The sequence below is a fragment of the Leucopleurus acutus genome, assembly GCF_964270905.1.
Source record: "Leucopleurus acutus genome assembly, chromosome: 3".
NCBI lineage: Eukaryota > Metazoa > Chordata > Mammalia > Artiodactyla > Delphinidae > Leucopleurus > Leucopleurus acutus.
The window spans coordinates 30990116-31008301 of NC_139145.1; the positions used below are offsets into that span (position 1 = coordinate 30990116).

An 18186-nucleotide genomic window follows, 5' to 3' on the forward strand; every position below is an offset into this window, starting at 1 on the left:
CAGGTAAGTGTGCCTCTCCACTACCGGCCTCCCGTTGCAAACCCCCTTCTCCTCTCAGCTGGCCTCCACAGAAGCATCCCACCTGGTCTCCCCACGTGCACGCCCTTCCCTTTCACCACGTAGCAGCAAAACCAGTCATTGCTGAATTTAGACCTGACCCATGTCACACTCTGGCTGTCACAATCTGGCGTCCTGATAAACTTAGGAAGTCAGACTAGGTCTGTCACTATGGCTCAGGAGGTCCCACCTGGCTCTCCTGTGGAAGTTCCCATCACAGGCCCTTTCACTGTCTGCTCTACAGTCACAGTGAGTCACCTTGGGTTCCTCAGAACCACCATGCGAACACTCCCTTAAGGGTCTGTACACACTTCTCCTTCTGCCTGGAACAGTCCCCACCACACCACCCGCCCTGCCCAGTTTCCAGCTCTGCTGGGGTTTCCCAAGTAAGGCTTTCCAAGACTACAACCACCGCTGCCCCAGATCATCCCAATTACCCCTCTTATACACTCACCTGGCACCAGGACCCCTCCACCAAAGTCCTTGGAACAGCTGGCCTTGTACATATATTTATGTAATTCTTTGATGAATGTATTTCTCTCTCATTAGCCTATTATCTTCCTAAGGTAAGAATTCTGCTTATTTTTGCTCACCTTTGAATCTCCAGCACTTAGCACAATGAGATTCAAATATTTTTTGCAGGGATAAATTAAAGAATGAATTGGATTCAGTGGAGAGACAGGAAGAAATGACTCCCCGTTTTTTCCCTTATCTATGTACAGGCTCTATCTGTGCTGCCAGGAGCATCTAGCCTTCCACAGATTGGGGCCTTCAGCAGCTAATGTGGCCAGTTCTTCTAATTCCACTGTGGTCCACATGGCATTCAGGACTCAGGAACATCAAGCCACTACCATCTTCCCCCACCATTTATCTTGAATATTGACAGCCCAGCTTAACCTTGTTTCGGAACAAATTGTTTAACCTTGTTCCGGAACTTAATTAAATCCCCATGCATTTTGCACATTTTACCAAGATACTGCCTTACCGTATGAAAGAGAAAATTAGTTTTGAAATTAAAGCAGATTGTTAACTTTTTTTGCTGTAATGTTTCCATTAAAATGCCAGAACTTATTACATGTGACCTAGTCCATTTCAGACAAAATGCAATTTAAAGGATACAGGGTCTGTCTCACTAAAGAAGCATTTGGGGCAGAGCATTTTGTCTTGGCTTAAACCACAATTAAAATGAAAAGACAATAAGCATCACACCAAAGGATTATTTACTTCAAAGCAAATAAAAGCTGTATTTATTTACCTTTTTAAAAAAATTTGGGGGGCTTCCCTGGTGGCGCAGTGGTTGAGAGTCCGCCTGCTGATGCAGGGGACACGGGTTTGTGCCCCGGTCCAGGAAGATCCCACTTGCCGTGGAGCGGCTGGGCCCGTGAGCCATGGCCGCTGAGCCTGGGCGTCCGGAGCCTGTGCTCCGCAACAGGAGAGGCCACAGCGGTGAGAGGCCCACGTACCGCAAAAAAAAAAAAAAAAAAAAAAAAATTTTTGGCTACGTTGGGTCTTTGCTGCTACGCACGGGCTTTCTCTAGCTACAGCAAGCGGGCTTCTTATTGCGGTCGCTTCTCTTGTTGCAGAGCATGGGCTCTAGGCACACGGGCTCAGTAGTTGTGGCTCACGGGCTCTAGAGCGCAGGCTCAGTAGTTGTGGCACACAGACTTACTTGTTCCGCAGCATGTGGGATCTTCTCGGACCAGGGCTCAAACCCGTGTCCGCTGCATTGGCAGGCAGATTCCTAACCACTGTGCCATCAGGGAAGGCCCAAATAAAAGCTTTATTATCATGAACGGCTTTCACAAATTCTCAGAATCCGTAACTAACTATGGTATATTAAATTTCAGTCTAATGAAACCCATAATTTTTTCTCCTGGCAAAACCTCAATATATATTTCTTAAATCTTCAGCCACACACAGTGACCTCTCATCCGTGCTCGGGCTTGGTTCCCCAGGTAGCACACGCAATGTTGTGATACCCTGGTTATGCTGATAGAAAAGCCTTCTTCCTCCTGAGCCAAACGGGCTGAGTCATTTTAACTGATGAAATCAAGAGTGGTTCACATAGCTCTTGCCCCGAGCACACCAAGCCCCACTGAACCTAATCCCACGTGCAGAGCTCCCATATGCATGATGGACAAGAGAAGTCATGTGTTTTTGTCATTGCTTTTCGTTTGCTTGTGTGTTTCAAGGTAAAAACAATATGCTTTCTGCAATTAGGGATCAAAGAGAGCAAAATAAAAGCCATGCAGAGCATCAGCATTTGCAAACTCAGACCCCGGACCTGATCTTAATTCCTGGAACTGATCCCTCACTCTTCTCCACTACTACACGACAACCAGCTCCAAGGAAACTTCTCACGTGAACCTCAGCCCATAACCACTTTTTTTCCCAATAAACAGTTACAGATTCCCTTCTCTGTCCCAGCTTACTACAGTCTAGTGAGGGGTGGGGGACAGGGATTCTGACAATGAGCACATGTCCTTTGCTGATTCACCCATCTGGATATCATGACCCTCCTCCTTTTGACCCTCTTAATGCTGTCCTTGTTATTCTCCTACGATGATTATCTGTCTTGAATTATAGCTGTTTCTAGTTTTCTCCCTGTTTCCCAACTCTATGTAACATGTCATGAGAGTAGGAACTTCTTTCCTCCCCTTGTAAAGTCTTAAGTCCAGGAAGTCTTTGTTTAATTAGAGACTTCAACGTTATGAGCCCTTGTCTGTTCCGTGTGGACCACTGCACTGGCCTTCAAAGTCTACTTTCCTTACAGTTTTCCAGCTCCCTTGGATCTAGCTTCCTCGCAGCTACCTGGGGATCGCTCTAAGATGTATATCTGGCCATGCCACTCCAAGTTTTTCTAACTGTGTCCACCATCATCCAGGGCATAAAATTCCTCCCATAGCAACGAGGTTCCTTGCAATCCAACTCCAACCTAGTACGTGCAGCCTAACTTCCTACCACTCCACTTTCCCCTGTACCAACTCCTTGCCACCTCCTAAAACGTCAGAGGACGTTACATATCAGTGGCTTAGCACATGCTGTTCCCCCTACCTGGGACACTGTTCCATTACCTATTTACCATGGGAAATAATTTTTGTTTGGGGGAATAAATGAATAGTAGCCATATTACTACTAATCATGATAATAAAGGCTCCGATTTCTTGAAGTTACAATGGGCTATTATCAAATGTTTTGCTTCCATTATCTTATATTTTCCTCAAAAAATTACCATAAGGTAGTTAATGATGACCCCTATTTCCCAGAAGAATAATCGAGGCTTGGAGGGAGATAAGTAATTTGTCCAAGTCCACAAGTATGAGATGGTGAAGGCTGGAGCTCTTGCAAGGTCTGCCAAACATGAGAGCTTGGGCTCTTCACTCCTGTGCCAGACATCAAGTTGCAATTTAAATGTCAACTCTTCTCTGCAACTTTTTCTGATCATTCCCCGCTCCTGCCATGGGATTAGTCACTCCATCGTCCTCCAAGTACTCATGGTGCTTTGACCAGACTGCTGCTTATATTATCCTGGCATTTCTTTTGTCAACCCCTCACACTCACCTCCACCAGGAAGCAAAGTCCTGGGGGATAGGAAATGTCATCTGTATCCCTGGGACCCTCGAAGTGTTGATCACGTTTCCTGAGATGCTGTAAATGCTTCACATGCTTGTTGAACGAATTGGGAGAGAATATGGAGATGGGCACATTAAGAGGAAAAACAATCCAGGGTGGAAAGACGGACCAGAACAAGACCAGGAGTCCGACTTCAGCCCCCGATTTCCTGCACGGTTTTGAAAAAGTACCTTCACCTCCACCCCCCACCTCTGTCTTCAGAATGAAACCATCTGGCTTCACAGGCTAGTTAGAAGAAAAGTGGAATTATATACATGAAAATGCTTCAGTAAGTTTGACTATCTCGTTAATTCCTATTTTTAAAGAAATAGTGTTTGAGGGTTTTTTTCTTTTCCTGATTTTAAAAGCAAAGCCGAATCATTTTAGAAAGAGTAAAACTACAGAAATGTACAAATCATGTGTCCTTTAAGCAGACGATACCAACATTATTTTAGCTTCTGAACAAGGTCCCTGGGTCTGACCTCTAAGAGATCCAGAGCCTCTGGTGAGGGGCCACATTTCTTCCCCTCTTTGACCTTCAGGGCCCCATGATGGCTTTCTTATTGTTGTTGTTATATTTCTATAATCCTTCTCCATATTTAAGTCCTAGAATATCCTCACGTTATTAAAAAATTATCATAAATATTTAATGGCAACATAAATGCATCACTTATGAATGTAGCATGAATCTAGAAAAGTGGGTTCTGATTTTGAAGGATCATTGGACATAATTGAATCCCTTGAGTCACGGAGAAGGCCAGTGCCCTGGCACAGACGACAGGGACGGAGACCTGCAGGGAAGCCTGTTTCATTCGCCGTTGTTCTAACAGGGTTTTTTCTCCGTGGGCAGCTCCATTCCCTTCGCATTCCCAGGGAAGGAGCCTCTGGATGGGATTTCTCCTTCCTGTCTGGGATTCAAGCCTTTGTGGCAGACATCTGGTGGTTGGTTTCATCTCGGGGGGGGGGGGGGCTTTATTTACAGCCCAGCTGTAGCAACAGCTTAATAATAATGCACGAACCCAGGTGCTATCCCAAGTCACGCCATAAAATAACTTGTAATCTGACTCATAACACTTGTGTCAAAGTAGGGAGAAGACTGTAGCACTGAAGGGGGAAAATAATGGCTCTTATTTACCGAGGGTCTGCTATGTGTTAAACTCCGTGCTGCGAGCCTTACACATGGGTTTTTACCCAGTCCTCACCATGGAACTGACAAGTAATAACCATTACTAGCCCCATTTTACAGACATGGAAACTGAGGAGCAGAACTGTGAAGTAAAGAGACTTCCTAGCTATGGAATAAGGTCACCTCACCCTTGAGAAAAAGAGGACCAGTTCCCAGCCAGTAAAATCCTTTCAAACTCCATAACTTGTGCCCCAACCCCCATAGCCCTTAGAAAGAAATGCTGGGAGTGAGGGTGCTCATCAATGCCTAAATGGGAGACAGGCGCCAAGAGGGAGGAGATATGGGGACATATGTATATGTAGAGCTGATTCACTTTGTTATACAGCAGAAACTAACACACCATTGTAAAGCAATTATACTCCAATAAGGATGTTAAAACTAAATAAATAAAGTTTCCGAAGTTCAGCAAGGACAAGAAAAGACTGGCATCTCTTCTAGCACCAGGAAACAGGACAGAAGATACAATGGAGTCTAACCTTTAAGACACACTGAAGTTACTTGTTCAAAGTCAGATCTGTCCAGCTCCACTAAGAGAAGCCAAAAGGCACTGAGATATTTGGAGGCAATTTCATTAGGATATGACGCACTGGTCATGCATCTCCTAGTACTAACTGTATGATACCCAAACTCCGTCTCTGCCTCTCCCTCTCTGGGTGCTAACAACAGCAGCCCCTGGGTGGCCAGTGGAGGCCCCAGCTTCTCTAGAGTCTGAGCTCACCTCCTCTGAAGAACCACAAGGCACATGTTACTGAGCCACGTGTGAAACTGTCACAGCAGCAGCATGTTTATTATCTACGAGCGCTCTCTTTCCTTGTGGCAGAGGTCTGCTCGATTAGGTGGACTAGGGAGAACGCAGTGGCTATTTTAAAAAATTTAGGAACTTCATAATTCCCATCTCTGTGACTCATCATGGAACAAAAGGAAGGTCTGGAGATGAAGCTGGCATTTTTATGCTCCAGCTCTCAAACTTTGATTTGCCTAAAAGAATGCTACCACACAGGGCTAGTAAAGTATTTGGGAATTTTATATTTAAAAAAAAAGATCCTTAAGGGAAAGCCTAGCATGAAATACATCTTTTCTCATCTTATTTTTAAAATCAGAATCTTTTAAAGCTAAACAGTGATTTGTGCTTTCAATTAGTTCTGTTCTTTCCACTCACTCCTGTAGCTTGGATAAGCGCCTGCTACATGCCATGCCCTGGGCCGATGGACAGCTTCCCCACTCACCGGCTATAAGCACCATCCCCATGACCATATCAAGCAGCAACGAAGCTACCCCAAGCTCATTGTGCCATCTTTCGGTTACCAGCTGGAATTTCAGGTCTCTTGCATTATGTTTATTTTCTCTCTTAACCTGATCCCCCTCTAATACACAACATACACACATATTTACTCTTCTCTCTCTCTCTCTCTCTCTCTCAGGAATTTTCTCTAATTAATTTCATCTCAGGAAAACAATTTCCCAGATATGTATAGGGAAATGCTTAAGATGTCAGCTTCAAACTCTGTAGATTTGGGTATGGACTCTAGCTTTCTCCTTCCCAGGTGTGTGATGCTGGACAAGGAGCTTAAGCCCTCCTGACTACTGTTTCCTCTTTGAGAGGGGATCATAATACTTGTCAACCTCACAGATTAAATGTGATCATATCCCCAAAGTACCATCTCCGCCACACAACGAACACTCTGGAAATGTTAACTGACATTATTATTGACATATGCATCCTCTGAAGGGTATGAATACATTCTCCCCCCATTTCCTTTCCATTTGGTCTGGGTATTCAATAACAATTCTTTTCCTCCCTTATTCTCCTAGCTTAATCATATCACAAGGGTAATAACAGTAACACTTGTATAAGGGTAATGCAAGTACCACTTAACATGTTAAGGAAAAGAATGATGGGTTGTATGTAAATAAAATAGACAGCAGAAATCTTTCATTCCTTCAGCAGGTATTCACTGAGATCATCCTGCATGCCAGGGAACCACTGTGTCCTTAGAAACGCAGGAGTGATGAAGATAGGCATTGTTCCGCAGTTGCTAGGAAGGATGTTCTCATGACAGTATGATGAGTACCCAAGGTTGAAGAGAGCAGAGGTCTGATCCCAACCTGGTGGAGTGGAATGTGCGTCAAGACATGAAGGAGGAAGCGGAGTTTGCAAGGTGGAAGGTCTTGGAAGGAAAGTTAGGAGGGGTATGTTCTAGACAGAGCGAGTGGTGTGCAGGGGGACGCAGAGGGGAAAAAGAGCATTCTGGGACCAAGAGAGCCGTTCCCTTGAGTTGGCACAAGTGTGGGAGGTAAGGGGCACTGGGAGAAGATGCAGGCCTAGACTCGGTGCCCTGAAAGCCACGGTGAGCAGCTGGGCCTTCATCCTTGGCCACCGTGGGGTCACTGATGCTTTATCTCCAAGAAAGTGCTACTTTAAAAGACCGTGTTGGCCACAGTGTGAAGAATTAGAAAGGGACGAGAGCGGAGGCAGTGTGTCTTATCAGAAGACGTAGCAGAGCACCAGTGAGAGATGGTCATGGCCAGACACAGGCTAGTGGCATCGATGGTAATGAGAAGCGCTTGGATAGAGGCCGTTAGACCTAGAACAAACAGAACCCGGAGATGAGCTGGATGTGGAAGGAGGAGACTACCTCTCCTTCCGGAACCCTTTAGAATCTCCATGTCTCCATTCTAGCTGTGTCGCCTTCTGTAAAACCTGCTATTTCATAAGCACCAGCATTCAAGGAGACAGAGAGTTCTTCAGATTTTATGGGTTGTTATGGTTCAATTACCAGAATTGAGGAGCTTGATCCTAAAGATATCACTGTCATCATAAAACCACCAAAATTCTACGCCAGCTTAAGGTTTCTGAAAGTTACTATACAGGTCATCCCATTAGATTCCAAAGTCTAGGCAGGGCAATAGCTGGGTTTAAGGTGCTCATTATTACCTTTAAAATACCTGATGCCTAAATAGTAACTTAAGGTATTAATAGTGCAGGAGTGCATAATATGCTATTTAAAAACAGGGACTCTAGCAATGGCGCTGCTTGGGCTCAAATTCCAGCCCTTCCATGAACAAGCTGTGTGATTATAGGCAAGTTACATAACCTTCCTGTGCTTGTTATCTCATACGTAAAACACGAGTACCTGATGCAGGTTAAGTGATGTCAAATACACATCGTACTTAGCCTTCTGCCTAAAAGCAGGATATCTGCTCAATAAGTGATGCTTTAGTATAAACACTGCTTTCTGAACAAGGTGCTGAGTCACGCAGTGAAGGTCAGGCATCAACCGACCACTTCTGGCTGGGAACACCCCACCTTCTCGTGTCCCAGACTGTCCTCACGCGTGCTCTCCATGGGATGGGGTTGGATGTGGGTGGAGCTGGCACTGTGTCGCGGTGGCCCCTGCAGAGGCCTCCCGAGTCTTTGGGCTCACAGTGACAGAGAGTGGTCATGCAGGTGGGCTATCTGTCATTTGGGAAGTGAAGTCAGAGCTTTGAAACCCTGGCTCTCTGATGACTCAGGCATTTTCTGGAGTCTTCAGTGCTATTATGAGGTGAAGCAATGGAGGGTGGGGTGATTCCCATGTGTTTTCTTCCTTTTCGAATAAATGGCTCTGAAATTCTGGAGCTGGCCTCGTGCCAACTGCATTTACTTTTATTTAATCACTCAATAGACTCCTCTGCGAAAACTGGGGTAATTAGGCCCAAAATGTATCACCCAGAGGCTTATTCGAACTACCTGAAATACAAGCTAGAACCCAATTTCAGCAAAATTACCAGTTTGTTTCCCTTCCAAGAACTTCTGGCAGTGCTTAGGTTCCCTGATTCTGCCTATGGGACTGTCCATCCCCAGCACCAGGGAGGCCAGAGGCAGGGGATGGCCTTCTCTAGAGCAGACAGCAGCAGGACTCATTGGCCAGGGAGGGGTTCCCTGACAAACCCCCTCACCTGTGCAAACAAGCTTGGACGTTTCCCCCCACACTCTGAGACCTGTGGGACAGCACAAAGTACACATGGTCTGATATCAGACGTCCCTGGGTTCACAGCCCATCTTACTACTAGCCGTGTCACTTCGGCCAGGATGCTTCCATCCTTTGAAGCTCAGTCAGTCTATTCTCCTGAACAACGGGAGAGGATGACACTTACCTGTGAGGACTCAGATGAGCTCCATCACACAACAGGGATTTTCAGTCAAACTTACTTTTTTATTTTTTAACAATCTCTAAAGAATACAACCAGTGCAATAATAAACCACTGTGTTGCAGTTTAATTGGTAGCATATTCTCTTTGTAATGTGAACATAAAATCACGGTGCATCTTACACTTGATAAAATATGACTGTAGCACATAGAAACCATTCCCTGGTAAAAATGCAAGCTCTCAGATTACCGGCTTTTTCCATTATGTGTCTGCTCGGACACCACTACCTCCTTAAAGGAACCAAGAATATGTGAAAGGGAATATTGGTTTTACAAGAGTGTTTGGATTGGGCAAAAAAAGCACCAGTAACTTCAGTCAATACATAATATTTCCAAGAATCTTGCATACATCACTGTTTTCCAATCTCATCCTTATGACAGACATCACTAATCAATTCAGCACTTCTTTCTACCAAGCCAAGATGTAGCTCCGGAATCTTTCTCAACACAGTGCAACAGGCAGCCATTGAGAAGCCACCAGAGTTGGCACATAAAGTGAAATCTATTTTCTGTCCCTGACTCAGGACCTTGGGAGGCAGGGAAAGAGAATGGGCATTGGCCAAATTAGAAAAGTTCCATACATGACAAAGATCTCAAAAATGGTACAGTTCATTACACAGAAGAAACCAAGGTCTAGAGTGTGGAAACACTCTCCAGCTCTCCCTTATCCAAAATGTCCTTTACCAAACCATGCTGCCTTTCTCATCATCATAGTCAAAAATCCTTGGTCATTTAAGTAAACAAACATTTATCTGATACATTAGACTCTGGCTAAGAAAGGAAGAGAGGGCAGCAGTCATGTAAGAAGTTTTTTGCTTTTTGTTTTTATAAACTTTCCTTCTGCTCATTTGTCACCACCGACACTTCATTGTTCAGGCAGATGATCTACAGAAAAAATCAGGAATGGCTGTTTCTAGCAAATGATAATTACAATGTGCTGTGCATAAGAATCAATCCATCCTACCCCTATGGTACCTGTAATTTTAATACCTTTTATCACAACATTTCTACTCCTACAAATAAGAAAAAAAGTCACTATTTAATCCCACATAATGACACGAGAACAACCAGCCCTACACCCAATCAGGCCTTCTTGGGATTTCAGAAGAACTAGACACGTCTGGTGTTTGCCATAAATATTGATTGTTTAATGTTCCAGAGTAATGAAACTAACCAATAAAAATCATATCTGGAAAGTTAAAAGTGATGGTTGGAATGGGGATCTCTCCTCCTTGCCAGATTTCAATTTGAAATGAAATTGGGGCCTTCAGCGCTAAGACAGGGACCCCTGACCTCTGAGTAATTACTTTCCAACGTCATTTTCTTTAATTTGGATGAGCTAGTTCTATTCTAAGAATTTCTGGAAAGGCCCATTTTATGAAAATGAAGCCAAATCTTAGGAAAGACCTGTTTATTTCTTCCTTCTAGTTCAGGCACATCCCTGCTCCTAGTGACGTGTGCTTGCTACATACCTCCTCTAGTACTCCCCACTCAGCACTCTTATCATTGTAATTACAGCAGCAAACCCAAGAGTCATTGAGGCTACTGACACAGCTTGCAGCTTAGAATGTCTGCAGGGCTCCTGGAATCAGCCCAGGGGGCAGGGAAAGTCTGAGCAGGCAATTCCTTACACTTCTCCCACACTCCCTGAGATGTGGGTTCCTGGTATTTAGAAAAAGTGTTCCTTGAAAAAGGAAAAGCAATCTAAACTGAGGGCAAAGCATGTACAAAAATATGAAGGTATGGTACAGCACCACATTTTCAAGGAGTATTTCACTCATTCATTCGCTCAACAAGCATTTATTGAGTATCCACAGTGAGCCAGGCACCCTCTGGGTGATAAGGATAAAAGAATGAGTAAATGTGATCCCTGCCCTCAAAGGGGTCCACAGAATGTAGGGGGCATGAGCACAAAAATCAGAAAATCACCTTGCAAGGGACTAAGTATGGCAAGCCTGATGACTGATCGTGTTATGGCCAGATCACAGAAGCTACGAATGGCCAGGCTAGTGCATTTATGCCTTAATTTGGTAGACAGTGGGGAGCCACTGAACATTCTAGAGTAGGGGAGTTTCCTGGCAAAGATGAACAGGCCAGCTGTGAGCAGTGTGCACTGGAAGGGCCAGCAACCAGGACAGAGCATCAGATAAAAGTCTCAGCGTGAAGGAGGGCCAAACTATGCTCACCTGACTATGTCGATAACACAAAGGGACAGAGAGACACACTGTACCACAGAGAAAGGAAAATAATAATAATAGACACCAGTTATTTGGTGCTTTCTATGATCCAGGCACTGTTTTAAAGAATCACTGCTCTGAAGGAGAGACAGAGAGTTAAGAGCCTGCTATAGATGGAATGAGCCAAATGGATGGATGACCATCTTTAGGTCTGGCTCCAAAGAGAAGGAATGAAGATTAGGGAGGTCATGAAGTGTTTATCTAAGGTGCATTATGGGAACGGCAGATATGGAAGATTATAACTGAATAAGAAATGGTGATGCTTTTAAGGTGGAAGGACAGTAAGACAAACAACAGAGAATGATTTACATGGCTCTCTGCACCAGTAAGGCAGGAGTACCCAGCACTGCTGGCGCCCTCTAAGGATGTCACCACTCCTTTAAATGTACATAATATACAGTAAGGAACCATGCACTGACATAAGTAGGCGGAAGCAAATGGCTATAAAGAAGACTGTTACACTTGGCTTCTAGAGATCAAATCCTTGCCAAGCTACTGTTAGAATAAACACTCAGCATGTTAAGTTCTGTAACCGTGAAGCAGGACTATAGTTATTGACATCAACTTCCCCAAACCAGCTCATATCGTACCAGTTTAAAGCAGACATCCCAAACTGGCTTTCTGAGAGCTGAATCCAGCTGTTTGAGGATCATAAAATGTTTATAAATATTTTTTAGTTAGCTGCCAACACTTAAACGTCAGGAAATTTCACATAAAGTACGGGGATTTTTAGCTTCTCTCAAGAAGTTGGGAGTTCTAGCAGCTGTATGGCTAATCCCACATGGTGTCAGTCAATCAAAGCTGAGTACTACTTGTCTTCATTAAACTTTAGAGTCCCTGCCTGGTACATTTCATTCTTTCCTTCACTCATTCAGTCACTCATTCTTTCATTCATTCGTTCAACAAGTATTTATCAAGCACTTACTATATGCCAGGCACTGCTGTAGGGTCCGGAGATACAAAGAACAAAACAAAAATCCTTTCATTCTGGAGCTCATATTCTTACAAGGAGAACCAGCCAATAAACAAATAAATAAAGGAAAATATATCTATATCTATCTATATATCTATATAATCTATAGATATCTATATCTGTATCTATCTATATAGCTATATAAATTATATAGCTATAGATATAGATATATATCTCACTCATCTGGTAATAAGTACTAAGAAACATGAAGGAGTAGGGTGTAGAAATTGAAAGAGGATGGAGGGGTGTGGGGTATTACAGACAGGGCAGTCAGGGCAGGGAAGCCTCTCTGATTAGATGACACCTAAGCCAAGATCTGATTAACAGGAGGGCACAAGCCCTCAGACCTGAGGGAGAGAGAAGCCAAGCAGAGATGGAAATCCACCAGGGAGTTTAAGCAAAGGAGTGACATGGTTGGACATGCCTTACTTACAAAAGGCTTCTCTCTGGTGAGAGAACCTTCCACCAGTCATAGATGAGGAAGTTGAGGCTCAGAGAGGCTCAACTCATCTGGTACACTCATCCTGGTAGACAAGTTCTAAGTCTAATTTTATTTCAGCAACTTGAGTTAACTCTCATGTTCTCCCAGCCCACGTAGGAAAAATCTGACCCATGTAGTCCAAAACAAAGCAACAACTGGTGCTGAGTGTTTGACGAGACCTGGTATTCCAGAAAATTCATTCCTTGACCCAGTTTGAAATGCTTGACAAGAGGAAAAGATCTACTCACAATCAGAACGTGATCCCGCCCCATTGTGATGACTGTCCGGTTCACCGTGCGAAGAAGCTGGACCATGATTTCTTGGATGTGGTGGTAGGTGAAGGCCTGTAACACAATCAGGGACATCTGTGTGACAACCGGGACACTGTATCTGCACACCTATCCCAAAGGACATACAACAGTTGTCAAACATGGTGATCACCAAGATCACCGCCACCACTACCGTCAGCATCAACATCAGCACCATCATCATCATAATCACTGTCGTCCTCATATCTCCATCGCCGTCACCACCTGGCTTTGGGCACCAGGAACTTCACTAACCACCTTAAATATAAGTCAGTGATTAAGAGCTTAAGCTCTGGAATCAGAAACTTATGGTTCAGAATAGTAACTCTGTCAAGAACTATTGTATTATATTGGCTGAGTTACCTAACTTCTATGAACCTTGGTTTCTTTACCTGTGTAACAGGATCTAACCTGGAATAAGGAGGGGATTTGATGCAGGAAATTGGCTATACAGGTGATGAAAAAGCTGAGACACCAAAGAAGGTAACTTAGGGATTAGCAACAGCAGGCGGCCACTGTCATCCCTAGGCTGCAGAGACAAATAAAAGGAGGCAGTGTTTCTGGAGCCCGGGACTGGGGTGATGTGATGGAAACTGTAACATGAGAGAGCTTTGTGCAGTAGACACTGCATTATCCACCTTGGAGGAAATCCACAATGAGCCAGGTTGTAACATTTATAGGGTTCTGTCCACTTTAAATACAAGTCCCTGAACCTTGGGTAGGACTTACCGATGCTTTCTGAGCATTTTTGGGGGTAGGCAAGGGTTGCATGCATGTTTACCTACACCCTCAGATCCTTTTACCGGCGCAGACTTAAGGCACAGACTTAATGCATACCTGGGAGAGTGGTCATGGCTAAGAGGAAGGCCCTTGGGATTATAAATTCAGTAGCTCTGTGTCTGAGTTCCAGCTCTGCCCTTGCCACCTGTGTGTCCTCACTTATCATCCTAACCTATCTGAGCTTCAACTTCCTTATCTATGAACTGTGGAAGGTTCTCTCACCAGTCTTTCAAGGTTGACGTGAACATAAAAGTGACACATGCCGTGGTGGAAAAATACACTCGCCTAATTCCACTGCAGGAGAATCTGTAGGTCTGAGACAGATCCTGGACATCTGTGATTTCTGAATTTGATGTGGGTTACTCTGATGACTGAGAACCATGACACAACACAGTAAAGCTCTAGAAATGAAGGCTTGTATTTGGGAACAGCCTGTGACTCCAGGACCTAACCAGACCCTGACATCAAGAAAGTGATAAATAAATGGTGGCTGAAAAAGCAGATGACCACTCACTCATTCGTAAGTACCTTATTAATCTTTGCTGCATTCAACTTAACTGTGGTTTCTTTCTTAATGTAACGAATGAATGGAAAATAGATTCATAGTTGGGGGAGGGAGAATGAGATAACAAAAGAAGATGTGCTTATTAAAAAATTCCCTCCCCTCCCAATGTGCTTTCCATGACTACTGGCACCCAAAGATGAATAACCCAGAGCTTGCTTTCTCTCTCTGCCCCAGACTCACTTCTTCTGTATGTTGGCTAATCTCCGATTCCCCAGCCCTGTGGAGCTCACCAGAAGAACCTCTGCCACCAGAGCTTCCATCAGAGCATATATTTTACAGAAACAATTTCTCATGCTCCATTAAATCCATCCAGACCTCAATGTCTTGCTAGGTTTGAGCTCCCCGCACCATCCAGCCTTTCCCCACATCTGGCATTTCCTCCTGATGCTCAGTGGTGGGCAAGAGAAAATTGCCCTTTATTCTTGGCTGCAGGTGAACTTCTCTCCCGACTTCCTTCCCGTTTGTTTCTTCGAGTCTTTTTACTGACTTACAATCTCGTATTTCTTGCCTTATATGAGCATGATGCTTATGGTAATAACAACAATAGTTAACTTTCTGTGAGTTCTTACTAAATGCCTGGCACCTCGCTAAACATTTTACTTCCTCTCACAACAAGATTGACGCTGTTATGATCACCATTGTTCAGATGAGGAAACTGAAGCCAGAGAGGTTAAGTAATTTGTCCAGGGTCACCCAGCCAGAAAGTCAGGGAAAAGAATTCAAGCCCAGAAGTCTGGCTCCAGAGCCTGCTCCTCACCCAAACCCACCCAGGCTGACTGGAACATGAACACAGATCTCTGGTTGTTACTTTGGAGCTTCATTTGCCTCTTTCCATATGTCAAGATACATAGGTACCCTGCCTTCAACTGAGCCAACTTCCAACTGCCTTCAGTAACTTCTGACCTTTTCCTTCCCTTCTAGAAAATCTTCAGTGCTTTTTCTCATTAATTCCTTACCTTCTCTTCATTCCTTTGCAATTTCATCAACCTAAACTCACTGCAAATGTATATGATAGTTTCCATTTCATGTTATTTTTTTTTTCAGGATTACGTCTCTTCTTTTACCAACAGAGATAATAAAACCCTGTTCTCTTGCCCTCCTGCCCGCTGCTTCTTTTTAATAGTCATTTCTTCTTAGTCCAAAGAGTAGCAATTAGACTGCTTGGGAAGTTTGGTATTTAAAAGCCGAAAACTGACAAATTCAATTCATTTCACTCTGAAAGCTCCCAATAAGGGAGGCTGTGTAGCAGAGTGTTCTGGGATCAGACCGATTTAAGTTTGAATCTCAATTCTGCTTATTTGAGCTGGCTGACCTTGAGCAAATTACCTTTCCTCTCTGAGTTTCAGCTTCTTTATTTATAAAATGTGGCAAACAGTAGAAACCTCAAAGTACTGGTTTGAGGAATAAATAAAGTACTGCAGGGAAAGCCCTCGATACTAAGGGCTGTCACGTAGTAAGCCTTCAATAAGTGGTGGCTGCAACTCACGTTCCCCTAGGTCTACAGCAGCATTCCGGCCGGGCTTGCAGATTCCCATCACGTAGCAGAGAGTGCAGCAAAAGGCAATGCATAATCTAAACTGTGGATGGTATTGAAATGCCGTCCAAAGAACGTATAGCACGTATGCAAATGGAAAACTTTCAAGATGATAAACCTGTGCGAAGCAGTAAAAATGCAGCCACAAATCACCCGCCATTCATTGATCCACTGTCAGGCAAGTGGAGGGAACCTCCAGGAAAGTGTCTTCCGGGCTCGACTAAACAGTCAGTGGCTTATAATTGAAATGACAAAGTCAGTCTTCCTATTATGGCCCTGACAAAGGAATTAATCCATCCAACCTAAACACACTGCAAATCGTAGTGACTTTTTCCTTTTAATAATCATAGGCTGTGAGATCTGGAAGGAACTTGGAGTCCTTTCTTAAATGAAATCTTATCCATAAACCTACTACACAACATAGTAAAAGGAGAACTCGAAGTGGGTGGGGCAACCCCTGTCTTCCTAGCTCACCCTAAGCCTGAAGCCAGCCTAAGGACTTTGTAGGATGAGGTTCAAAACTACTGCTTTCCTACAGTATTTCCAGAATTGTAATAGAGCATGCCGTATATGAGACGATTTTAAGTAATAATACACAGACACAGCATTTCCTAACTTTGAATCAAATTATGTGAAAGGTATCCCCTTCTTTCAGATTTTTCTTTAACCCTTTCAATAACACCAAGTAGAAAAATCTCTCTTTGGCGCTAATATGTTTTTAATACCCCTTTAGTTCATGCACGACTCCTTTTTTTAACAAAGAGGAAAGTCCTCAGGTTAGAGCAGACAGTAAGCAACAGAATCTAGTTAGAACTTAATAAAATTGTTTCATTTTTATTGTGTTTATTTTTAAAGCTATATTTATGGCAAGTGTTTAGGAAAGATATCCAAAACTTGGAAATAAAGCAAAACGAGGATGCATGGTTTTTATTTTATTTATTTATTTTTTGAGCCTACTATTTTATTTTTTTTGAATTTCTGAATGTTATTTATTTTTTTATACAGCAGGCTCTTATTAGTCATCCATTTTATACACATCAGTGTATACACGTCAATCCTGATCTCCCAATTCATCCCACCACCACCCCCACCTCCCGGTCACTTTCCCCCCTTGGTGTCCATACGTTAGTTCTCTACATCTGTGTCTTAATTTCTGCCCTGCAAACCGGTTCATCTGTACCATTTTTCTAGGTTCCTCATATATGCGTTAATATATGATATGTGTTTTTCGCTTTCTGACTTACTTCACTCTGTATGACAGTCTCTAGATTCATCCACATGTCTACAAATGACCCAGTTTCGTTCCTTTTTATGGCTGAGTAATGTTCCATTGTATATATGTACCACACCTTCTTTATCCATTCGTCTGTCGATGGGCATTAGGTTGCTTCCATGACCTGGCTATTGTAAATAGGGCTGCAATAAACACTGGGGTGCATGTGTCTCTTTGAATTATGATTTTCTCTGGGTATGTGACCAGTAGTGGGATTGTTGGGTCATATGGTAGTTCTATTTTTAGTTTTTGAAGGAACCTCCATACTATTCTCCCTAGTGGCTGTATCAATTTACATTCCCACCAGCAGTGCAAGAGGGTTCCCTTTTCTCCATACCTTCTGCAGCATTTGTTGTTTGTACATTTTCTGATGATGCCCATTCTAACTGGTGTGAGGTGATACCTCATTGTAGTTTTTTTTTTTTTTTTTTTTTTTTTTTTTTTTTTTGTGGTACGTGGGCCTCTCACTGTTGTGGCCTCTCCCGTTGTGGAGCACAGGCTCCAGACGCGCAGGCTCAGCGGCCATGGCTCACAGGCCCAGCTGCTCCGCGGCATGTGGGATCCTCCCGGACCAGGGCACGAAGCCGTGTCCCTTGCATCGGCAGGCGGACTCTCAACCACTGTATGACCAGGGAAGCCCTCATTGTAGTTTTGATTTGCATTTCTTTAATAATTAGTGGTGTCCAGCAGCTTTTCATGTGCCTGTTGGCCATCTGTATGTCCTCTTTGGAGAAATGTCTATTTAGGTCTTCTGCCCATTTTTTGATTGGGTTGTTTGTTTTTTTAATATTGAGCTGCATGAGCTGTTTATATTTTTGGAGATTAATCCTCATGGTTTTTAAATAGAGCATTTCTGTTAAGCCCATACTGGGGGGAGAGGAGAAATGTGCTCTTACCCTCTCAGGAAACGTATCTTTATTTGATTAATCATCTACAATTGATTAGAAACCAGAAATACCATAGCTACATAAAAATGGAGGTTAACTTGTA

At 43.5% G+C, this 18186-nt stretch overlaps 1 protein-coding gene across 1 annotated transcript in view; it reads right to left on the bottom strand.

Annotated features, from left to right (window-relative positions):
- DOCK2 (dedicator of cytokinesis 2) overlaps positions 1–18186 on the bottom strand; it is a 407441-nt gene that overhangs the window by 215471 nt on the left and 173784 nt on the right. Inside the window, exon 27 of the mRNA XM_082836577.1 lies at positions 12985–13080. Coding sequence (XP_082692703.1) covers positions 12985–13080 — 96 coding nt within the window. The remainder of the gene's footprint in view (positions 1–12984; positions 13081–18186) is intronic.